The 26,893-nt window shown below is 38.3% G+C and overlaps 1 protein-coding gene across 2 annotated transcripts in view; it reads right to left on the bottom strand.

Annotated features, from left to right (window-relative positions):
• nmnat2 (nicotinamide nucleotide adenylyltransferase 2) overlaps positions 1–26,383 on the bottom strand; it is a 215,306-nt gene extending 188,923 nt beyond the window's left edge. For both annotated transcript variants that reach the window (XM_020510411.2, XM_048602410.1), the window contains exon 1: positions 26,233–26,383. In XM_020510411.2, coding sequence (XP_020366000.1) covers positions 26,233–26,317 — 85 coding nt within the window. In that variant the 5' untranslated portion in view covers positions 26,318–26,383. The remainder of the gene's footprint in view (positions 1–26,232) is intronic.
• Positions 26,384–26,893: the final 510 nt, after the last annotated feature.

Here is a 26,893-nt window from a genome sequence, read left to right on the forward strand (position 1 = left end):
GGGATTTTTAAAAATTCATAGTCCAATTTTATTTTTTCTCTCATTGATGGGGGTTGTCTTTTCTAATGTTTAAAGGGCTTGAGATTTAAATAACTTCCAATTTTGTCAGTTCTTATTCCGTATCCATTCTCCAAGTTCATATACAACAAATCTAAAATTCATAACTCTCACATTGAGCCCTTGCTAAAGTAAAAACACTGTCAGTCTGAACTCAGTAGTTTGGGTGCATTTCTAGGTCCCGTCTGTCATTTCTAAATGTAAAGCTTCCAGAACTTTATTGAGCAGGCCTTGGATAGCTTCCACAAGATATTTCAGCTTTGTCAGCATTTAAGCTTGAACAAAATGGTCTATTAACTGATTTGAAAAGGATTATTGTAGACCAAAAAGTATGCAGGGAAGTGTAATTTGTGGCCAGTGTGCCACATTGGTGGTGGTGAGCCATTGGATAAGGAAGCAGAGAACAAAATAAGACGGTGTGATGTATGTCGCTAGAAGTCTGAAAGAAGTGTGCATATATGAACATTGGGTACATTGCCCATTCCTGTAGACAATAATTAATTTCTTCTAAACTAGTATTAATTACCAGTAATTCTTACATCTAATGCTATTAGCAGCTAATTTTGGTCCCCACATCACTCACTTCAACTGAAATTCTTCAAAAATATATACTACCTATATTGCACTCAGTGCATTACTTTTCTCTCAGCAACTTCTTAAAATACTCATTAAAACTATTCAATTTAAAGGTGGTTATGATTTAGCTTCTCCAATCAAATTATTCTGAATTGGAAATTTTGCAATGCATCACCAGTCGAAAGTTTTATTTTATATCAGTTGCTGTTAAAATTTTACAGATTCCAAACAGCTACGCAGTATAAAGTCAAAGATTTACACATTGATGTCATTCTCAAGGGCAACTGGGGATGGGCAATAAATGCTGACCTCACCATCTATGTCCATATCCCATGAATGAATAAAAATAAATCCCTAACGGAGGGTTATTTGTGGTGCTATAAAACCAATTGCTTGAAGTCACTGATTTCAACTGAATCAGTACAGAGAAATGTTATGTTACCTTTCCATTAAACATCTCCAAATATGCACCTTGAAGAATAATGGCAATGTTGAATGTGGAGAAAGTGGAACTCAAGGCACCTAAGTGCATCTAAGAAATGCGCCTGAGCGAGGGTGATTTTGAAGGATGCTATATTTCTCTTCTATGCTCCTCTAATCATAGAATTATACAGCATGGAAACAGAACATTGGGTTGTTATTTATTTGGTATCTTATTGTGGAATTTTCATTAGCAATCTATTAGGATGACAGAAATGAAATTTTCTCTGCCTATAAACCACAACACAATCCAAGTTCTGGGTAAGATGGCATGATGCAGATATTGCCATTTTACTTCCGTGGGTTTTCTAGTTCACTGTTTTCCACTTTCCCATACCTGAACTGTTCAGCTGAATGATCCCACAGCAAGAAATCCTTGTAGTGTTCTGGTCAGCATTCCTCCCTCTACCAGTGGAACCAAAATACAAAAATAATTAACTGATCACTCAGTTCAGCACGACTTGTGGGATCTTAGGTCCTGCTGCATTTGCCAATAGTATTTGCACTTCAAAATAATACATCTTGTGTAAAGTACTTCAAATTATTCTGAGGAATGTTAGAAGAAGACACCATGGGTAGAGATTTCTGTGGAGCCATCAGCACTATCACCCAGCTGCAAGGTTGAATTCAAGGCCACATCTGCAGGGCCAGCAAGCCAGGACCTGATGTGCAAATGGGTAGAGGTCCCTAGGTGATATTAATGGACACTAATTGTTTTGATTGACTGAATGGCACTTTACACCTATCATGTTCCAGTGGGATATCAGCACAGATACCCACTGCCAGAGTACCTGATTTAATATATCTCCTATCTGCCAGTCCACTAGCATGGATGGAGTAAAATTCCAGCCAGTTACTTTAGGTACAGTTAAACAAATTTGGATATGCACTTGAGATAATATAGAAACTGCAGGACTAAGGACAAAGAGCCAGATGTGGGACTGGACTGGATGGCTTCTTTGCAGTCAGCACAAACAGAATGGATTAAATGGCCTTTTCACTGCCATGTACTTCTCTGTTCTTTATGATAGAAAGCTTTTTTTTAGTGAGACATTGGATTCATACTGCAGTCCGCTGATAAAAGTTCACAAATGTGAAACCTATATCTTCTTTCGCTTCCCAAGATACTGTTCAACCCAGTGACTATTTCCAGCATTTTCTGGTTTTATGCACAGATTACTCACTTGGCTGCATATTATTACAAAACAACGTCAAGTTTAACAGTGTCAAGCCCTTTGTATATTTTATTTTTAAATTCGTGTTACACAAACTATTACAGAAGAATAAATTATGGCACTTCAGTGGAAATCTGAGTGAAAAATGAAAAGCAATTTATTCACCAAAATTGTTTTAAATGACAAAACATGATGAAATAATTTTAAAAATGGACTTCGGTGCTCCATGTTGTATGCAGTTCCTCCAGGACAGTTTAGCCCACGTTGATTTCCAGCTTCTGACACTTTTAATTTCTGTAAAATCTATGAAGCTCTGAACACCACTATATAAAATAGCTCCTACACTACCTTTCCTGATCAATGAGATTTAATTTGATAAACAAAACTTCTCTCAATTTTCATGTAGAGAATAGAAGTGCTGAATTAAAACCAACAGCTTTATTGAAACCCAATGAGAAGTAGATAACGACTCAAGTAGGCTGAAATGTCATAACTTCTTTTCATATTTCACTGAAATGGGGACTAAAACCAAAATCCCATTGACCAGGCAAAATCTGGACTGCACCAATGTGACTTCATCAGTTCCCACAGATGTTGCAGCATATTCTTATTTACAAGGTTAATGTAAACTCTTTATTAAAGTGACCCGCATTACTACAAGCTAAAGCAATGCCTCAACTTTAACACTCCCACACTCATTTATAAACTCCTCCATGGCCTTACCCCTCTGCATCTCTGTAATCACCTTAAACTTTCAGTCCTTGCATTCTGGCCTCCTGAGCATCCCTGATTTTACTCATTCCATTATTGGTAGTTTTTGTCAACTGCCTGGGCCCCAAGCTTTGGAATTTTCTTTCCAGATATTGCAGCTTCTCCATCTTACTTTCCTCCTTTAAAACAGTTTAAAACATTCCTATTTAACCAGATTTTATATCATCCACCCTAATATCTCCCTGTATGGCCGGTATCATATTTTAATTTATAATGCTCCTATGAAGTGCTTTGGGCGTTTTATTATGTTAGCGGTGCTGTAGAAACATAAACTGATGCAGCTAATAACAATTCAGTTAAATTTCCTTTGACTCTACTCAAAGAAGCAAAACGTCCTGTATATTTATTTTGATCAGGTCAAATAGATATTGCTGCAAGCATCCAGGAGCTTTCCCTCAATGAAGATGGCTTTTATTTAAAAAGCACCAATAGTTTATCATATCATATCTGATCTAAATTAAAATGTAATTGGGTTATATTTTTCTCCAAGGAAGGAGAAAACTTTTTTTTAAAATTTAAACTCAAATTACAAACATACCTTGCTGAACAGGATTTTCCATTTAGGTTTATTATACATTCTGGAGCAATTAAGTAAATGGGCTCCAGAGATTTGCCTTTCAACTCGCACATGTACTAAAAGCAATCACGAATGAACACATTATAATGCCAGGAAGTGTGTTAAAATCTATCAACTGCCCTTTGTACCAAAAGGGCTGTTGGTATATAAAACACAACAAATAAAAAGGAGGGCCAATAAACATCACCTTGTTGATGACAGACCTCAGTGATTAAATAACAAAGTGGAATACAATAGCTCCTGAAAACAGACACAGGGGCTGGTAATGCCATTGACTGCAATGCCAGCAAAGCACTGCACATTCATAGACTGTAGGCTGGCTGGATAACCAAGTAGTGGGACATCCCTGTGACAGGTGAGCACGGGTTAGAGCTAACCTGATAGCTTTAAAGCAGCCTGCCCTGTTTGAAGGAAAAATGCACTGTGGCTGGAGTAGTTTTGTCATCTGGGCAGTAAATCTCTGCTAGGAAACAGTGAAGGAGGTGAAAAATAGCAAACAGAAGACCTCAATGCTGCACCGGCTTTACAGAGGAGGTGAAAAGTGGGGGTGATGTCCACAAAGGACCAGGCTCATGCTCACAAGGCACTGGTTGCAGATGGCATTGACATCAATGCCAGGAGGATAGCTTCAAGAAGCCGGCTACACAAAATATTCAGTGACTTCAAAAAAGGAATACCCTCCCTCCCCTAACAACGCTCTCTGTCAATCACATTCACATGATCCACCTCAGCCTCATACACCTCATTCTGCCGTAAGCTTCACAACTCACAGCTTATACACTGCCAGCTATTCAACCATGACAGCCACACCATCCAAACACATTGCACAAATAAGAACACAATAATTTATATTTCTCTAGCACATTTAACATAATGAAACATCCCAAGGACATATGTTAGGTCAGATGACAAAGAAAATGACTTTCGGAAGTGTCTAAAAAGGAGGGAAGTGGTAGTGAGGTGCAGGGAAGCAGGGTGTGAGGACGTACAGTCAAGCTAACTGTGGGAGTTGGTGGGTTGATAATGGATATTGGTGGCCAGTCTATCCTCAGAAATGGAAACAGATGTTGAGAAAGGAAAGGAAGGAATCAGAGATGGACCAGGTGATGTGAGAGTGCATTGGAAATTGGAAGGAAAATGGATTCTGAGCTAGAGAGAGTGAAACAGCACTGACAAAATCATTGTTGTACCAGAGAAAGAATTGTGTATGAGGGCCAGAATAGGACTGGAACAAGGAATGTTCCATATAGCTCCCATAGAAACAGGTATAACTAGGGCCCATGTGGGTACCATGACCATCCCTTTGACGTGAAGAAAGTGAGAAGAGTTATAGGAGAAGTTGTTCAAGGTAGGATAAGCTTGGCCAGGCAGAGGAGGGTGGGGACAGTTCAGGCCGAATTTCATGGGAGAAGCAGAGAGCCCTGAGACCATCTTGATGGGAGAAATAGAAGTGTAAAGGGATTGCACGGCCATGGTAAAGAGGAGGCAGCTGGAGCCCACAAATTGGAAATTCTGAAACTGACATAAAGTGTCAGAGGTATGGCAGATGTAAGTGGGAAGGGACTGGACAAGGGGAAGAAAAGAAATTGAATCGAGGTAGGAAGAGATGAGTTTTGTAGGGCAGGAGCAGGCAGTAACAATGGGTCTGCCCGAGCAGTCCTGTTTGTGGATTTTGGAAAGGAGGTAGAAGCGGGCTGTGTGGGGCTGGGGCCTATGAGCTGGGAGGCAGTGGGGAGTGGGAGATCAGCAGATAAAGTGAGATAGGAGTCATGGTCCAGGGAGAGATAGGAGGAGGTATCTATAGAAGGAGCAGGTTGGCGCTCAGCCTCTGCAATCCAGAGGTCAGTATGTCAGACAACAACAGCACCACGCTTGTCATCAGTCTTGATTACAAAGTCAGGGTTGGATCTGAGAGCATAGAGTGCATTCAGTTCAGAGGGAAATAGGTTGGAATTGGTGAGGAGGTCAGTAAAATTGAGATGAACAATGTCACATCTATAGTTCTCAATGAACAGGTTGAGTGCCGGTAAAAGGCCAGAGGGAGGGGTCCAGGTGAAGGGAGAGAGTGTTGGAGGTGGCTGAAGGGGTCTGTGGGATGGGGAGAGGACTTTTGTCCAATGGGATGGGCACGAAGGCAAAGGTGATGGAGGAAGAATTCAACACATGTTGTGCCCGAAATTCATTGAGGTGGAAGTGCAGAGGGATAAAACCACGACCTTTGTGATTAAAGAACATTCAGCATCAGAAAGCAGAAGAAGGTTAGAAGGGATGGGCTGCTACCACAACCCACTGTAAGCCACTAATGGGCACTGTTAGCAGCTATTGATTCTCCCAGGCTGACCTTTACCCAGTCCTCTATCTGCTCAACTGCTGTTCTCTCTCTCTCTCTCTGGGCATCCATCTCTGCTCATCCCAACCCATCTTCAGCATATATACCAACCTTTTCTGAGCCACAATCAGTTCGGAGGATGGGTCCCTGGACCCAAAATGTTAACTCTGCTTTCTATCCACAGATGTTGTCAGACCTGCTGAGTTTCTCCACCAATCTCTATTTTTGATCCTCTTATCCTTCTTTGTTGTCAGGAGAATAACTCCAGCACCTCCAGACTATCCATGATAATTTAATAACCCAATTTCTAGAACCACTCTGGTAAATTTCTCTAAAGACTTTGCATTATTCCTTATGTGCCCTGCCCAGAATCAGACACAATCCCCTAGCTGGGCAGAGGGATGTGAGTTGGTATGAGACAACATAACCAGGGGCCATGATGGTTACAAATACTCAACCGGTTCACTAATGGTTTCAGAGAAGGGTGCCTTCCTAGTATGGCTTACACCAGATTCCAGTCTGAGATAATTAATATAAAATGTGTTCTCAGGGCTTTCATGAGATGAATGTTAAATGTACTCTTTTCCAAGAATTTTCCACATTCCAAGAACAAATACACAAAAAACTAGAGGAACCAACTGCTCCTGTTCTCCCCTTATTTCTCGAGATGGTACCCCTGAAAATGCAAAGTTTGGATCTCAATGGTGCTCCAGTTTCCTCCCACAAGATGTGCAGGTTACATGGATTGGCCATGTTAAATTACCCACAGTGTCCAGGGATGTGCAGGCTAGGTGGATTAGCCATGGGATATGCAGGGTTACAGGGGTGGGTTTGGGTGGGATGCTCTTCAGAGGAGCAGTGTGGACTCGATGGGCCAAATGGCCTGCTTCCTCACTGTACGGATTCTATGAGTCTATGAACTATTATTTCACTGCTTTTATTGGAATTGCTCACCGACAATAATCATTGTATTTAGTTAGTGCCATAAAAATATTACCTCAAAAATGCTTAGCTCAACTAATTAATCTTGGAGGACACTGACTACCAGATAGTCCAATCTATATATACACAACAAAACATACTCGAAAAAGTCACGTAATATTACAAGAACAATGAAAATGTTTTATAGTCTGCAGAAAAATTCTAATAACAACATACCAAAAAAGTTATTTCCTTACTCTGTACCCTCCCTGTTTAAAGGATTGCGTGAGGTCCTGGTTCATGTAATTGTACACTTTTTGTAAGCATTGTTCAAACTTTCAACAGCCTAAAGTTGCAGATTAAAATGAAAATGTGGTTGTAACAATGCGGCTGGTGTATTTAATTAATACAGTCACAAAGTAATGACAAAGCAACCACTCATTCCATAAACTCTCTTTCAAATCATTCATTCACTCATCATTTATTCCTCAGCATTAAAATGAATGGAAAGTGCATGGTCTGTTTATTTTCAGTACCAACACTTAAGGGAATTATTTCGCTGATCCTGCCAGTAATAGTTCTGTATTGGAATATCAACTCTAATTCTATTTACTTGTTCCTTCCCTATTGCTTTTATTTTATTTTCTTCAAGTCATGTGTCATAACTAAAATGATTTTGTTTGTAGTAAATTCAATGAGGAATATATCTGTTTTTGGTGTTGATATTCCTTTAGAGAAACTGGTAATATGTCTCAGAGCAATATAATCCCAGCATTTTGTAGTGCCCCTGTTTATACTGATAATGGATTTATTAAAGGAGGAAAATGCCTATTTTATTCAGCAACAGAAAATGGTTTTCAAATACTTTAGCAGATTTGGTGTCCGGGATTTATTAACGTAAATAAATGCCTGCAACTTAAATTTGATTTTAATAATTGGAATGGTGAATGCTCACTCTTCTGTTCCTCCGACAGGCAATAGGATTTCCAAAGAATGACACACATCCTGTTTTTAAAATCAACACTTGCTGCCGTACTAGTGAATCTTCATTTGAGACGGCAGTTGTTGAATGTGAGTAAGCTATTTAAATGTCACATTCTACTGAAAATCCGACCATGGCAACAGGTGGAATTTGAATTCAATGAATAAATCTGGAAGTAATAACGGATATCAGTAATGACGCCCATGAAACTGTTTTCAGTTGCTGTTAAAAACCCATTTGGCTCACTAATGTCTATAAGTTTCTGTAAAAGAATAAAATCTGCTATTCTTACTTGGTCAAGCTTACATATGACTCCAGACCCATAACAACTGGTTGACTCTTAAATACCCTCTGCAATGGCCTAGCAAGCCACTCAGTTGAATCAAGCTCAACATATCACAACTAAACCCTGTCCTTTCCTCACTCCACATCTGCATAAGCCGACTTTCCAACAGGGTCATTGCATAACAGAGAACAGCCAGAAACATCAGCTAATGTTTTCTTCCCTCCTTCTGTCCAAAGGGGTTTGAGATGAACTGTACATCCACCCACTGCACCTGGAGGCACCACTTAGCCAGAACACCACCCGCCTGAGCACAGCACAGGAATCACACCTGGGTACTTCCAGTTGAAGCACATTTTAATTCATCCCTAAAATCCTCTCCTCCCAGCTGTGAGCTGTGGTTCTGGCCTGGAGGTCACAAGCTAAAAAGCACTTCAATTTATGGGGTGTCATCCCAATTCTATCCTCATTTAATGTCCATACATAACAGAGGGATACCGCAGTAGGGGTCAGTAAAACAAAAAAAGAACCTGCACTGATTTTTGTCAATTGTCATTTCTGGCACCTAAGTCCATCATTGGTTGTCCAATCTGTTTTATTCCTTATTGATGTTCCTGTTAAGCTTGATTCAACTGAGTGGCTTGCTAGGCCATTGCAGAGGGTATTTAAGAGTCAACCAGTTGCTACGGATCTGGAGTCATATGTAAGCTTGACCAAGTAAGAATAGCAGATTTTATTCTTTTACAGAAACTTATAGACATTAGTGAGCCAAATGGGTTTTTAACAGCAACTGAAAACAGTTTCATGGGCGTCATTACTGATATCAGTTATTACTTCCAGATTTATTCATTGAATTCAAATTCCACCTGTTGCCATGGTCGGATTTTCAGTAGAATGTGACACTGAGCTGCATAGTGGATAATACGTCAAATGACTGACAGGTTGATCATAGAGAAAGGTGTTAAGCAGTGTCCTGAAGGAAGAAACAGTATTCAAGAGATGGAAAATTTAACCAAAAGAATTCCACAACTAAGGCATGGCTGTATAATTAGTGTAACAACCTTGATGGCACAAAAAAAAAGCAACAAGAAAGTTTCATCCCTTCCAAAATGCAAACATTTGCTATTAATAACTAGATGCTTAACAAAGTTGCTTTGTTCATTTCTATGGTTTTGGTGGCATTTCTTTGCCATGAAGGTTAGTTTGTGTTAGTGTTAGAGAGAGGAGAAGGGAAAATCAACAGTGCCTGAAGAACTGAAATGGAGTTTCAGTTTCTTTTCCTGTAAGCATCTTGAATTGAACTTTCTGTTCTGCAGAATAAACAATCACTGGCTCTTCAATTCAGTTTGATTGCAATTTTCTGCACAGCTTTCAAAATGTGAATATCCTTAGAAATAAAGCATTCAAACTGAGTCAGTACTCCAGGCATGTTCACATCAGTGTCATGTAGATTTGAGATATCTCCTGGTATCTGTGCTCCAACCCTCCAACTATGTATCCCAAGATCCAATTTACTTACCTTAATACTGGTTTTTGATTCTTAGTCACCCTCTGAGGGAACCTAACTTTATTTCTATGATAAAAACCAAAGGAACTACAGATGCTGTAAATCAGGAACAAAAACAGAAGTTGCTGGAAAAGCCCAGCAAGTCTGGCAGCATCCAAGGAGAAAAAGTCAGAGTTAATGTTTCGGGTGCAGTGACCCTTCCTCAGAACTGTTCTGAAGAAGGGACACCGGACCAGAAACATTAACTCTGATTTTTTTTTCTCCTCAGATGCTGCCAGACCTGCTGAGCTTTTCCAGCAACTTCTGTTTTTGTTCGTTGTTTATTTCTATGATACTTTGGGTGAATTCCTAGATTGCTTAGTTGTGTCCCCAGAAGAGAACCATGAGTTTATATTCTCCCTACTTCGCTCCCTGGCCACATCATGTGACCTTGCATTTGCCCACAGGTCAAACTATCTTCACAGCCATTCGGGCCCTTTTGCACATGATTAAATCACTTCCTAGTATCTGTGATTCCAACTTGGTGTCAAATGCAAATTCAGACATTATTGCTTCTGTCCCTAGAAAACTAATTTTTATGTATACGAAACAGCAATAGAATTAGCATATTTCAAATGGCACCAACCAATCACCCCTTGCAATGTTAGTTCTGTTCCAACCTTAACTACATTTCGCTTTCTCTGGTTCAGACAATTTTCAGTCTTTTTTAGAACCTGCCTCTTCGAGCATGACTTTCTATCTGTATATTCACGTGACACAGTAACAAAAGTCCTTGTCTTCAGTACAAATGTAACTCCACAGCATTTCCAGTGTTAACAAGGAACACAATTTTCCAAAGAATTCCAGAAAAGTGTATTCACAAAAATCTTTTTCCCGCATATCCACGACAACTTCCACTTACCACAACAGATGTTTTCCAATTATGTTCCTGATGACATTAAGCTTACTAGTAAGTAGTTATTTGGGTCATTACTAGTTTTTGACAAAAATACTGCTGTCAAGTTGCCTACCTTCCAGTCACCAAGCACAATCCCAATTTTTTTTCTATTATCCTAAAATTAGTGGCAAAGACCTGATTAATTTCATTAGTCTCAGGGTTGGGGAAAATGAGATCACAAAAACTACAGGAGGACTTGAGCTAGTTGCAAATCCTTGGCATGAATTCAATGTCTGGGTATACCTTTGCAGATTTTTTTTCAAAATAGATATCTATACTGAGCCAAGCTTTGTAATAATGCAGTCAAGCGGAAGCAATTGCATTGTGGTTTTATGGCGAGACTATTAATCCAGAAGGCCAGCTAATGTCTGGGGGACCCAGGTTCAAATCCTGCCACAGCAATAAAAACATCAGCAGATTTTTAATTCCAGATGACCATGGCTCACCAAATGTTCTTGAGGGAAAGAAATCTGCCATCCTCACCTCGTCTGACCCACATGTGAATCCACACTTGCAGCAATTTGGTTGACTCTTAACTCCCTCCTGGGCAATTAGGGGTGAACAATGAAATCTGCCCTAGCCAGAAATACCCACATCCTGTGACTTTTGTTTAAGTCCCAGAATGAAGAACACCAAAAGAATGAAATCTGAACTTTTGCTCCTGCGGGTGGTGTGCAGAGCACAGTGTTGTGATCCCAGATGATTTACTGCCAAACAAGTCAGATCCCAGAGAGGAACCTGGATTGATAGATCACATTTTGATTTGTTTTTGTTCTAACAAAACTGAAACCTAAGCACCCAATGCTGCAGATATTGCTTTAACAACAAAACAGAGGTTTGTTAAAATGAAATAAAGATGAAATAGAATAATCCAAACAGTCTATTTTTAATACAAGATCAAAGTTTTTAAACACAGAGGAAAAACATAATCCCATTAAACCAAAACACTCCTTTATAAGTTTAAAAGGAGCAAAACAGCTTTTGTATAGCACCCAAAACACACTCTGGCACTGTATTCAAAAACACACTCAAGATGCTAACACCAGCAGCTCTGTTATCTAACACCACGGTAAGTTTAAGTCACTTGTGACTTCACCTTTTAAACTGGAACTGCAGATAGCTTCTTCCTGTATAATTGTTCACTCAGCTTTAAGTAACCTCTTCAAGATTTTATCCCAAAACTTCCAGCCTAGGACTAACACATATATATAGCCCCATTCAAAGTCAAAACTGAGGCCAAAATTCTCTCTCTCAGCTATGGGCATTTCTTTTAAGCTTAAAGAAAGTCCAAATCTCTCTAACAAACCTCAAGTCCCCATTATTTCCCATGCTTGGTTACAAAACAGTCTAAAATAATTAAAAGTCCATTAGGGGTGCACAGCGCATATTAATTCTAAAGCCAGTCTCAACAAATGTTTTTAAATTAAATCAGGTTGACTACAGAAATACTTACAAGTCAATTATTAACTTCAGACACATGGAAACCCCACCAACTTTAGCTCAAAAAAAACAAAGCCAAACTCACAAATAACATTAAAAATTATATATGTGTTTATATATAAATTCCTACAGTTTACATCATTGATATAATCACAGCTTGGGAGAAAATGTTTATTAGAATCAGACCTCTTGTCACTGGAAAGAGTGTACTGGTAGCCAATGTAGCTCGCAGTGGGCTGCGGGTAGGATTGGGTCTGTGTATTTCAGGATTTTGTTGTAGCTATCAAAAAAGCTATCAAATAAAGAATATTCCTACTGATCTCACCCCTTTCAATCCCCAACACATTCCCCATGGCCTATCCATGCTACATCATGCTGCCTCATGCTCCCTACTCACCCTGTAGCATTTCACATTCTCAATGCCAACTTTCTCCCCACTGACCCATGCCTTTCATTCTCTACATGCCAACTTATACCCCCCACAACCCACCTTCATGGCCTTTTAAAGACCCTATACCAATTTAGCACCAACTTGCCAACCCATGCTACCCTACCCCTTACGCTTACACCCTCCATTATAATTCACCCAGTGTCCACTGTGGGCAGACCTCAGTACCAGTGCTGACGTAAAATGAAATAAAGTTCTTAAGTATCTATTATGAACTCAGCATTTAAAAACAAACAAACATTCTCATTGATTTAAAATAAAACCCATTCACTATATTTAACTCCCTTCAATTACTTAGACCCACGTAAAACCAAGCATTTCTATTCACAGCTTCACATCAGTGACTTTTTAAGCAGTTAGAGCTGTTAATAGAAATGCATGGTTTTATGTGGGACTAGAGTCAGTCATATCCACAAATCCTGTAGGGATAGCACACAGGATTATATCATTAGACTGAAATAGCAAGTATTGACATTTTTTCCCAACAATTTAGAGGCCTAGAGCTTTAAATGCTTCGATAGCTTGAGAGTTCCCTTAGCAATTAGTTTATCCACTTTTAATGCACATTCACTACTATTTTTAAAGGGCACTGAACCAATTCAAAAGGGTATCCTACTTCTCCAAATTTGGTAGTTTTAGATCTTCTCCTGATAATTTAAAGTGCACAAGTTATATTTACCATTCCTTACTTTCAAAAATTAGATCTGCCCAAAGGCAGCTGTAAAACAAAATCAGAAATTGCCAGAGAAACTCAGCGGGTCTGGCAGCACGTGTGAAGAGAAAGCAGTTAATTTTTGTTTTAAAGGTCTGGTAACCCTTCATCCAACTGGTTCAGGTGCTACCAACCTGCTGAGTTTTGCCAGCACTTTCTGTTTTTGTTTCAGACTCTAGCATCTGCAGTTCTTTCTTTTATAACAGTTTTATGTGTGCAGCTGCCCCTATAGACTGTGCTTGTCCAAAGTGCAACTCGTCTCCATTTTCACTTCATGAAATGGTAGGTGCCCTGTTGGGAAACAGTATTTGTGGGCTGAGACCTCAGTCCCATTTCATTAAGCTCGAGACTGTATTTGACCTGGCGAAAAGTCAGGCCTGAATTTCATGTGTTAACAACAAATGCTATTTTAAGGACTATGTACTAAATTTGTGCAATTTTACCAAGTCATTTTAACACAACTGAGTGTGAGGATACTGTCCCCAGATCACATTAGGGATCCACAATAGCTTGATCTAAGTTTGGGGAAATGAACAGATGAATGAACAGTTGTTTTAACGTGATGTATGTTTGTAATGGATGACACATTCTAAGTTTTTCCATCCTATCACTGTTAATCTATAATAATTACCATGACTTTGAAAAGTAACTGAAGAAGGCTTAAGACTATAACACAGAATATTCAAAATTCCATTTCTGATCAGAAATTAAAGAATTGTTAGTTTTCAGTATGTTTATTGAAAATGTGTACATAATTCTACCTATTGCCATTGCGGATTAATACCCATTTTCATTAAGAAATTCAGATGTAGTATATATTGTAATGAAATAGTTTGTAATTAATTTAATACTAATATAACACTGAGCAGTTTAATTTGTTGGTGGCCTCTCTCAAACTAGACTTCTGCTCTGACAACGTGAACAATTTTCCAATGCTGCCTTTCTTGTGTCGTTGCTATCTAATAAGTGGCAAATAATTGAGCGTTTGCTCCTGTGTTGAAAACTGGAAAGTGACATGCAACTAAGGCTAAGCAGCAATCACAACAAGAAGGCCTTGCTGCATTAGAATGGATCAGATTTCAGAGATAAGAGCAATATTCTAATTCCATTTTCTACCCAATATTCATCTCCCCTAAATGTTTACATTGACTACCCACTTTGATAACAACTTCTCATAAACTTTCAGGGCTAACATAAACAAGTAGCACAACATTCTAAATAGAAACAGAAATTGCTGCAGTTTTTCCATGTTGGTGGTTCAAAGAAAACACCAAAGTTACATCCAAGAATGAAATCCAACTTAGGTATACAATGCAAAAGGCATGATGTGGGACTGCAGGGCCAAAAGCATCAGTATGGAGCTGAAAAAATGCCAAGTACAATCACAAGAGTGGAGTATTGCACTCTACAGATGTGATCATCAGCTCTAAAGGAAGAGGACGTGAACAGGATAACAATTTTATAAACAGGAGTAACGTGGAGGATGCTCATAATAAATGAATGGACATAAAGACAAATAAGTGGGTGAAATCAAGGTTCAGGAGTAAGACAGCCAAGTACAGTTAGAGGAAAAAAAATAGCCAAGTATGGATTCTGGAAACAGGAACTTAACAGACTTGTCCTGGTAACAATTGAAGGAGAAATTGAAGGTAAATGCAAAAGAGGAGAAAGAAATATCAGTTCTGTGAATAACATTGAGATGTGGACTGAGGGAAACTTGAAAAGAAACTGAATAATCTAAACAGCCCCATGAAGGCTAGGGTAAAGAAATTGTAGCTAATAGTAGTAATAAATTTAATTACATGTACTAATTATGAAGAAGTACCTTACATTTTTATATCACTTTATAATATCCTTGGGATATTCCAAAGCAGTTAACCATCAAATCAAATGTTTTTTAATTAGTCATCATTATTATACTAGCAAACATGGCTGACCATTTGTGCACATCAAAGTTTCACAAGCAGAACATGAAACGACTGGTTACACAATCTGTTCGTTTTGTTGTATTTTTGTTTTGAGACACATTTGGCCATGACCCTGGGAGAATTATCTACACACTGGTCCCACAGATCTTTTACATTCATCAGCCAGCGAATCAGTCTTAATTTAATACCTCATCCTAAAGAATGCAACTCCAACATTGTAGCACTATCTCAGTACTGCAATGAAGTCTCAGAAAAGATTAAAAGACTGGCAAATAAACAGAGAAAGGAAATCACTTCAGCTGTTCTCTCAGGATACATGATAAAACGTTTTCACTGGATTTCAAATGGACTCAAGATCACATATTTTATTTTTCTGGTGCTGCTAATGCTCTCGGTGGAGTATATCAGCATTTTCACAATCATTGCTGGATTGCCAGAGATTGACATCATCAAGGCTGAAAACACAAAATAGTAAAGAAGCTTTCCAAACTATTGAAATTGTTACAAATTCATGATTCCCACACATTTAGACAGCACTCTCTGTAAGCCCAGATGCATAAATTGCAGTCAGAGTGAACAGAGGATCAAAACAGAGAAATGACTTGCATTTATAGCACACATTTCTCTATTTCAGGGCTCTCCACAGCATTTTACACACTACAGTATACTTTTTGTGTCACTGTTAGGTAATAGGAAATCTGGCAGTTAGTTTGCACATACAAACAGCAATGAGAAATTACTAGTTACATTAAATCGATTTTAGGAAAAAATATTGGCCAGGACAGAAAGGACAACTCCATACTATCTGACCAAAAGTGCCGATGAACATCAGCTTCGATTACATGCTGATGTTTCAGGAGTGAGATACATTCTTATAATTCTCTGAAATAGAAACTACAATTGAGTGAATCTACTGTCTATGCTATGTAGCCTTAGTGATAACCCGAGTAAACAGAGTGCAGGTTGCGCACTATAAACGGTTAAACGACATTGAAAATACAACAACAGATCATACATCTCATGCCAAAATTATGAACCAAATTTACCACTTGAATTTCACATGGAAGCAAATTTAATGTGTTTAATTTGCACAATGCTGTTCAGATGATAATTGTTCTCTAATTAATTTCCAAATATAAAGTAATAAAAACATTAGACAGACCACACAAAATGATAAGCTGAACACTTTGAAAACACTTGGACACCATGTTACACGGACCTCTGCGTTATCAAAAGGATGTAGAAATACAGTTGAAATGAGTGAACCAGCCATCCTAATGCCCAGTTATACTCCTCACTTCTCTTAAATCTGGACCTGCTTCTTTGTAGAAAATGGAGTTATTTTACAAGAGGCTAATAATTATGGCATTCACTCTAGTCAATGGAGCATGAGCAGTTTCCTGAACTGTAATTTTACTTACTTAAGTCAGAAACAAAGTCTACTAATAGTTAATGCATCTATGGAAAGGGCTTAAATTTCTTCTTCATGGCAAACGTCCCAATTGTTATTTCACTGACCAAATATGGCAGGGCGACTTGAATAGGTTTTGGTTACAGGCAATAATTAAACAGAGACATATCACTTTCCCATGAGCTGGTAGCTATTTCTCAGGCAGTGTTTTGTATTGCAAAACATTTAGACTCTAACTAACAATAAATAAAATTCTGCCAGAAGCAATATTTTGTTTCAAAATCACTGTGTATTGGCCTGGCTACAATTTCACATAACTAAAGAATAATACAAAAATATTTTTGGAACACCATGCAAGGCAGGATCCTTTTTTTAAATGTTTTAGTGCCAACTGTTAGAATCTCGGCGTTCCAAAAAATTGATAGCTGAACTGAATCATCAATTAAATTGTGGAAATTCAGAGTAAATCCCACACTATACATAAATCTACCCTTCTCTTTCAGACTCAAATAAACTTCTCTCTGTTCTCAGTGTTTTTCTTTATCTCAAATAATATGCACCAGTCATAGCCCATACGATAACCAGATAGCAGGGTCTTAAACCATTCCATCACAACAACTGACTCCAAATAAAGAAGAAAAACTCCAGGTGTTCTCTAATTTAGAACAATCAACAAACTGGAAATGAAGAAAGAAAGCAGAATGGTAGGGAAGGTCAACATCAAAAATAAGAAATCATTTAATGCAAGGTATTTAAAGTTTCAGTTTTGTTGGTGTCCAATTTCTCTGCATTTTTCTTTAATCCAGAAAGTAAATTCCCTAAAAATTCAGAGATTTTGATATTTGGTGGATTGGTTCAACTTAACTGGACTACTTGCGTGACAGACAACCTCAAAAATTAAGTTGATAAATGCACTAAACATAATAAAAAGTAACAAAGTATGTGTCATATCAATTATTTCTCCTGCCTTTTCTGAAATTCATGAGTTGATATTTTTAGTTTAGTTACTCCAAAGTTATTTCGCCTGTTTTATGCATGCATTGTGAAAGCACATCAAATGAATACTTTTAAAGTTAGCCATTTTCAAGAAAATATTGTTGCAACTATGATGGGAGGAATGCATGGACAGTCAAGACCCACTATTCCACGAGTTGCACCATTTGTATAAATGTTTTGATTCAATCACTAAAAATGAACAGCTGTTTTCCTTTTCTATTGCTATCCAAAATAAAAGAAGTTCACCAGGTTTCCTTCATGAAGTCAAAATACTTTGCTTCTTATAAAGCAAGCCTCACTCTTAAAAACAGGTGAAAAAAACTGATTAACATCCATGCTTTTAACTGGAATTAGAACTACATCACCTGTTAATCCAAAACCAAACACATTCACATAACACAAAGGACAACAAAGGCTCTGGACAGATGACATTTTGAAAGAAAAATACTTTTATTGGCCAATAATTTGAAAAACAAAGGCTAGCAAAAACATACAATGGACTGTAAAGGTTTCTACAGCACAATAAGAAAAATATGGGTCCATTAAAAGCAGAAGCTTGACACTATCTAGGACACAGCAGCCCACTTGATTGGCATCACATCCACAAGCATTCACTTCTTCTAAGATTGATGTCCAGTCACAGCAGTGTGTACTACCTACAAGATGCACTGCAGTAACTCACTAGGACTCCTTCGACAACATATTCTTGCAATCTTCACCACCTAGAAACACAACTAGAACACCACTACCTGCAAGCTCCCCTCCAAGCCACTCAGCATCCTACTTGGAAATATATCGCCGTTCCTTCACTGTCATTGGGTCAAAATACTGGATTTCCCTCCCTAATGGCATTGTTGATCTATCTACACCACATAGGCTGTAGCGGTTCAAGAAGGAAGCTCATCAGCACCTCGTCAATGGCAACTAAGGTAAGCAGTAAATGCAGCAACGTCCACATCCCACAAGTGAATAAAAAAGAAAGAGTTAGGAAAATTTGCAATGGGAAATAGAGAAATGGCAGGAAAGCTAAATGATTACTTTGTGTCTATTTTCACTGAGGAAGATATAGGAATTTCTCAGAAGTGGAAATCCAAGTAACTAGGGATAATGAGGAGTTGAAGGAAAATACTATCAGTAAGAATATTGGAATACTGGAACGATTAATGACGCTGAAAGTTGGTAAGTCCCTGGGTCTTGATAGTCTACATTCCAAAGTGTTGAAGGTGGTGGCTAGAGAAATAGTTGATTTTTTGGTAATCATCTTCTCATATTCCATTGATTCTGGAATGCTTCCTGCAGTTTTGAAGCCTGCAAATGACACCCACTATATAAGAAAGGAGTAAGGGAAAAATACAGGGAAGGTCAGACCTGTCAGCCTGATATCAATGGTACAGAAAATGCTTGACACCATCAGCGAGGTCATGATAAATTGACATTTGGATAAAAATGATTTGACTGGCCATTGCCAGCATGGAGTTTTGAATAGAAAATCATGTTTGACAAATTTGTTGAGAGTTTTTTGAGGAAGTTATGAACACAATTGGTACATGAGAGTGGATAAGCATATCTGGATTTTCTGAAGGATTGTGATACAATCCACCACAGGAGGTTGGTTAACAAACCTAAAGCACATAGGAAAGGAGGTAATGTACTGACATGGATTAAGGACTGGCTAATAGACAGAAAGCAGAGAGTATTAATAAATGGGTCATTCTGGCATCGGCAGATTTGTCTAGTAGGGGACAGCAAGGATCTGTACTTGGCACCACAGCTGTTCCAATGATTTGGAGGTGGGGATCAAATGTAATATTTTCACTTTTGCAGATGACACAAAGCTAAGCAGGAACGTGTGCTGTGAGGAAGATATAAATTTTTTTCAGGTGATTTGGACCCACTTGCCAATTTGAACAAGATAATGGTGGATGGAATATAGTATGGAAAAATGTGAGGTTATCCATTTGTAGGAAAAATAGATGTGTAAGAGTATTTCTTAAATGGTGAGAGGTTGGAAAGTGTAGACATGCAAAGTGACTTGTCAATAAGTCACTGAAGGCTAACATGCAGGTGTTAGATGCAATGAAGGTGAATGGAACATTGGTCATTATTGCAAGAGGACTTAAGTAGAGAAATAGTGAAGCCTTGCTTCATTGTATAGAAGCTTGGTTAGATTGTACCTGGACTGTTGCATGCAGTTTTGGTCCCCTTATCTCATGAAAGACATTATTGCCGCAGAGGGAATGCAATGAGGTCACTCACATTTGTCCCCACAATGGCAGGACTGCCCTATAAACGAGAGATAAGGCAACCTGGGGCTGTATTCTTTTGAGTTTCAAAGAATGAGAAGTGATCACATTGAAACCTGAATGGAATAGCTAGGTAAAATGTTTATATTTATCAATGTGCAAAAGGTTATGGGGATAGTGTGGGTAAAAGACATTGAAATGTTCAACTAGCCATGATAATATTAAATGGTCAAGCAGGCTTAATGCACTGAATGCCCTAATTCTGTTTCTGTGTTCCTCTGTTCCTATGAATTCTCACAGACCACTGGGTCTCTGCTTGGTGAAAATGAATTGCTGACAGCTGTAAATCAATGATAGAGCTTCCAAACAAAGCTTCAGTTTTGATGTAACTCAAGCTGGATCCAAATCTTTAGAAAGTGGTTACAGTTCAGCTTTTTAGGCTTTACAAAGTAATCAACACATGAAGTGTGGAAACGTTATCAGGTTCCCATGTACCTCAACTACGTGAAGGGAAGAGATTAAACTTGCAACCATACTGTTGCTCTGGAGGACTTTTCCTTCTTCTTAGACCTTCAAGCTCATTAAGTGTTGCTAGGAAAATATCAGCACAGAGCCCCAGTGTCTCTTCCGAAGGCAGGTATTCCAACAATTCAGGGCAATAAACTCCACGTCTTATCTCCCTAAACAATTTGCTTGGCTGTTTTTCAAAGTCACTTGGCTACCTGTAATCACAGCTCACATTGAACTGGTGATCTTACTTACCACACAGGATGCCTTCAAATCCTTGGTAAAAACATTTTTAATCCAAAAAGTGTCCAAATAGTTCAATATCTAAATATCTTCCAGTTCATCACACAGCCCAAAAATATGCATAAGAATTCTTAACAATATATAAATGGCATGAAATTTTAATTCATTTGTTTCCAATTTAAACTTCTACTAATATGATCATTCTGATACAAGGAGACAGTCAAGCTATGGACTATGCACCAATATTCAAATGGCACTGACTATTTTAGTCAATATATTGAATGCTGAATCACAATTCAAGCGTTCAATTACTGCAATTTATTACTTCTCCATTCAAAGTAAATGCTGTTAAATAACTTATTTTTGTAATTTGATTCTTTTCTTATTCATTGATGGAAAGTAACCAGTGTACAGTACCCAAGGATACTGCAGTTTCAAACTAATTCTTCTCAATTGTCCATTCTCTGAAATTCCATCTATCTCGCCTTAATTATATTTAGCAAATTAAAAACTAGTCATCTGCACCATCTCCTTCACTGTCTATTTCACACACTCTCTACAGTGAATTAAAGCTGGATTGTGTGTGTCATCCTTCTTTCGAGCTCTGTGAATTTGAAGAAATTACCTAGCTAGTAAACATTAGTTGGACCTATGTCAAATTGTTACTTCCTTTAAGTGGTAAAATTTGCCTTGTTTGTTGGACTTTGCCAAAACTATTTTTTTGATCTTAAACTGCTGATCAGTGTGATTTATTGCAAGATCACGGGAAAAGAAAATAAGAGAGTGTTGTCAAGCCCATTGGAAAGACTGTTTTTTTAAACTTGCAAATAAATATGAAAGCCATTCTATAATGCCAAAGTAGAGAAAAACATTTGGCACATGTCTGCTGACGCAATAATTGTTTTTCACTGTATCCTAATCTAATTATTTGATCAAGAAATCACATAAGACAATACTGAAGTTACCACTAGCACTAGAACATTATAGACAGTTTGGAATTCAACTTTTAAGGGCACTGATGTAGAAATCAAGTCATCTTTTAGAAGTATCTGTATTTAAAGTCAGGTCTAACAAATGAAATTCACACATTTAGCAGTAAATCATCAATCAGTATGCTTGTAAAATTAGAAAACTGTAGCTACTGGTGGCTGCTTAATTACTTTTCCAAGTGTCACATTTATTTCCTGTCTTAGGACCTATCCTTAACAATTCAGGGTCTTTTGCTGGCTTCCACAAAGCTCAATATCATTATCACCATCATCTATCACTCCAATGTTACAAAAACCAGAGCACACAGAATTGATTTAATCTATGTCAATAATTAGGATGACTGAAACTAAGCTTACTACATCACTAAAGACAAGGAGATCGACATACTGCTAGTAACAGTGCACAAGCAGACAGCCAAGTATTAATATTTTATTACCATTTGTCACATACATCCTATATCAGACAGATGAAACTGCAGAGGAAAAATTCAGGGAGGTTTGATCAACAATGCATTTTGGCTATGATCTGTATCTGAACCAAGTTTAACTTGGCTGTATGTTCCAGGTTATAGAACGTATCCGTCATATTCACTGAAGACCTTCATACAAACCTGGCAACACATAAGCACCTTGTTGATAATCTGTACTAATTAATGAGAAACCTGTTTCGAATTCCAAATTACCCTCACAGTCATATAACATTAAACCCAAGAAAGATCAGAACAATAAAAACAAATCACTTAACTAATATTTCTCAAATTAAGTTTGGCAATATTTATATCTGTTATCCTCCCCTCTCCTTTTATTTCATCCTTTTCCTCATTGTTTTGAAAATAAGCTGTTATTTTCATTCCCCACTTTGTAGGCATTTGCATCTGTTACCAACCAAAAGCAATCCTTTGGAGATTAATTTCAGTGATCAAATTGTACTTCATTTTAACTGTCCAATGTAGATTTGAGAATAAATCCTGGATTATAAACCATTGCATATTATCAACCTTGAAAATTCCTTGGGAAAAAGATAATAAAACACAAATATATTCAGAGGATGGTGACTAAGAATGATTAGAAACATAGCTAGCCACTAAATGCCTTCCTGGGTACAATCCAGATGCTGCATCTGAAACTGCACTTGAAGCTGTATCCTTGCTGATGGCAAGTACTATTCAACTATCTACCCAACTCACTGGACTATACCTAAACATAAAATCCATGCACAGGCAAAAATCAGTGGGATTTTATGGAAGCAATTGGGAGTCGAGGAAATGCCACATTCAGGTAAGTATAATTCTTCTTTGAATACAAATTTAAGTTTGAACTCATTTAGCCATCATTGAAGCACATCATATTAAAGATCTAGCAATCAAAGAAGATTTTCAATTTTAATGTGACATTCTTATCCAACAAAAATCCATTCAAAATGTAAAACTAAAGAGCTGTTCTCAATAAGGATAGATGTTAAAATACTGCTCCAAAATATCAAGTTAACAGAGCAGAGAAACCACCTTGCTGTGCCTGGTTGTTTGACCACATTACCAAGACCCCAGAGCACAAATTTGGGAGCCAGGTCATAGTCAGTTTTGTGGACAGAGATTTATTCAAATGAAGGGTTTGAAGGGCAAACATAAAATATCAAAGAGAATTGGGCATTTTTTAGTCACGTGAATAATTCAGAATGCAAAGAACCCATGCCCATTGGTATATAATCATAAACACGCTGCTGCTATTTTTTTTTAGTTCATGCAATAATATTTCACATCTAACTTTCCTTTTTTCCTTCATTACATTTGATTCAAACAGTGGAAAGCATGTTTTCTTCATTTCCATTTTGTACTACCTAAAATGGCACTGCAGCATATATTCTTTAAATTGTTCCAGTTGCAAAGTATTATTTTTAAATTATTTATAAACACAAGCCAGCTCAGATCACTTCTGCTCTCTTGTCCATTAAAACATCAATTATATCTCCTTAACACCGTTCTCTTTTAGTTTCCAAAGAATGAAGTATTGGTTTTCTTCTAAGCGCTACCTGCTTTAATTGTTTGTTCTAAGCTCTCAAATTATCATCATAAACATTCATGTCATTTTAATTAATTTAATGACTCTTATATTCCCTTATGAAACAAATTAAGTAAAACAAGAAATTAAGTTCTCCTTTCAAAGGTGTTTTATTTTTCTTTTTTCAACTAAATTCTACAATATAAGTCATCAATTGTATTGTATTCAGACAAAAACATGTTAACCAAGGCTCTGCCATGAAATGTACTTTTATTACTATGGAATTACAATAAAGACATTTTGTCCTGTGATTAAAATGTGTGTATCAGTCATAATAATACATTTCAACTATAATGCAAGAGTTCCTCAGACCTATTTGTTCCATTTTTGAACTAACCCAATGGCAGGTTTCATTTGTGTTCTCTGACAAATGTTGTAATCATCTAAACATATACCAATTAGTAACAAGGACACTTTCATCCTGGCAGATTTGCATCAGCACATTTTCATTGAAAAGGCTTTAACTTTAAACTACACAGAAATGTTAACATACACAACAGCAAAACAAATAAGCCAGATAAAATTTATTTAAAAAATCTTAAATCTTATGGCTCCAACCTCAGGTCCTTTTATACAGACCTTTAATAATGCTCTATTATCTGTATCCTCATCACAGATCATTTCAAAAATTAAACCAAATAAACTGGGTCTGAAATATTTCACACAAGCCTGTCTGGTCTGTAAACAACCTGCCTGGAATGTAATAACAAATCCATTCTGCCTCAGTGCATGTACACAAAATGCATCAGTATGTATGTACACACAAATATTAACTGTGCATCTCTCTGCAACCCAGATGGTCTTTCATTACCAGTAATTCTCTCTCTTCCTTAATCTTATTGCTTACATTTTTTCTGTAGTCTTGCACAGTATTGGGATTGCCTATCAGGTATATTGCAGACTCAGACATGCTCTCAAAATTCAAATTATAAGCTTTCATAGAATAATAAGAAAAAAAAACTTCGATTCTAAATCTACTAAAAATGTACAAACATCATCTTAACTGGAGACATTCACCTATAGGAGGCCCGGATACTTAATTATCTTGTTGACACGTTATTAATTACTGTCCATTGCTTTACTGTGACTCTATGGATAATATCAAGCAGCCATTTTATCAGGGTCTCTCCTAAAGGCTGTCTTTTTTGTGCAATGCCTATTAAACACTAAAGGTCATCCTGGACAGTCATTCTGCTTTTGATCACTGATGCTGCATTGAAAGTATATTAACAGACATGGAACAACACCGGCAAGTAAGGCATTAGGGACATGTCTTGCTCAAAGAAGGAGGCAGATACAAACGGTTAGAATACGAGCGATTAATGCCTGTGCATGAATAAGATTTACATATTCCATGCTTGAACAAAAAGAGGAAGCAGTCAGTATTGCAGCTCAGCAATATCAGAGTGACTGAGTTTCTCTGTGTGTACAATTAAACCATGAGGTTACAGCCTGCCAACTCGGCAGTTCACTGGAAATTTCCACTTCTCCCAAAGTGCCTGCGAACCACTGCGATTGCCTGTGCTGTCCTCGGCACCCGCCACTCCATCCGTCAATATTTCCAAATACCTGCCATCAGGCAGCTCCCCTATTCCTGCCCTCACACTGACTATCCATCCCCTCAGCACCTCCTTCAGTTTGAGAAACCGCTAACACAGCTCGTCATCCAACTGCAGCAATCTAGTACCCTTAAAAACAAATGGCCACAATCTTCCATCCTACCTTTAACACAACAAAACTCGCACCGGCTCCTGGTTATTAAAAACTAAGAACGCTACAAGTCCTTATTGATTCTGTGCGCGCTGAAACATTCACTGTCTATTTTTAATAAAAGAGCGCATCAAAAACCTGTGTTTGGGCAAAAAAAAAACACAATCAAGTTTTTAGGTTGTATACCACCTCCAACTCCCGGGTACCAATAGTTTCAAAAGGACTCCTCGCAACAACTCCCCCATTTAATGGGTGTTTCTTTCTCCTTAAATCCATTTCACAGCACTCAGGCCATCGGCCGCTGCGACTCCTTGCCAAATCATCTAATTAAACCCAAAGTGCAGTTGGACCTAGGAGGATGGACTTTTCCCACAATACATACAACCAATCGACACAAAAAATGTGGGGCAAAGGAATCCAGCCTTCCTCTGCTTCTAGATAATCCGGTAAATTTACATAAATAAATCGTTTGAGATGGCAAGTGTGGTGGTAAGGGTTATAAAACAAAACACAGGTATCCTGCAGGAAAGAGACACGTGCATGGTACTGCTGTTCACCGCCAAAACCGAGACAGTCTTCCACCAGGGCGTGAGCAGTGTCAGGGTCATTTGGAAACAAGATAAACAGGAACGTTTCAGCATCCTTCGGAAATGTTGTGATGTTGCAGTTAGCTCGCTGGACTGGGCTAGGAGCGCAGCCAGGGCTTCCCGGCTGTGTCTTTCAGCACCACATGCCTTGGACAGCGAACAAAGGGAAAGCAGCCGGCTCCACCAGGGGCAAACTCTTCCCACATTCCCTTTCTATTGTCCTCCTCATTTCAAGAGGATTTTGGTCAGACGCAGGTTTCTGTTTTCAGTGAATGGATTAAGTGATTCATTGGGAGCGACGTGCAAAGACATTCTCGTCATAAGACGAAACACCAGCACCGGTTAGTGATGGGTGGGTTACTTACCAAACATTTGAATGTGTCCTTTAGTGATGGGGTTGAAGCTCCCGCAGGCCAGCAGGATAACGTGGGTTTTAGTAGGCTCGGCCATGCTCACTGCCTGTCTGTCTGGCTGGTGTCTGCAGTGTCTGGAGGCGCCGCTCCCACTGTTTGCCAGCTCTGGCTGCCTCGCTGCTCACACTTACTGCGTCACCCATTGATTAGGAGGCAGCGCTTTCCCCTTTTATTTCTTTGTTTGTTGTCCCCGTTCGCCTGCTGAGTTTCACCACCCGCTATTTGTCTCTGGAGAGCTTATACCAGCCCCAGCTTATACCGGCGCAGGCGTGCGAATTGTAGTGATTATGTTGTTGCTGCTGGGATCTGAGGGCTTTATTTTTTGCCCCTATAAAAAGGTTCAAAACATAACTGTCTATACTCCCCCTCCCTATTCCACAACCTCGCACCTCTACCTCCTCGGGTTTAGAATTCCGCTTGTTGCGTGACATACTGTTTGTCTGAATCCGATTTCCCTTCAGTCTGGCCTGCAGCGTTACAAATCCCAGACTTCACGTTGCTGCTGTTCCAGGTCAAACCGAAAATGAGCAAGATGCAATTTCAGAGTCAACTTTGTCACGATTCTGTTCCATTCATTACCATTTCGACATCTTGGTCATGGTAACCTGTACAC

This window comes from Rhincodon typus, chromosome 10, assembly GCF_021869965.1.
Source record: "Rhincodon typus isolate 14 chromosome 10, sRhiTyp1.1, whole genome shotgun sequence".
Lineage (NCBI taxonomy): Eukaryota > Metazoa > Chordata > Chondrichthyes > Orectolobiformes > Rhincodontidae > Rhincodon > Rhincodon typus.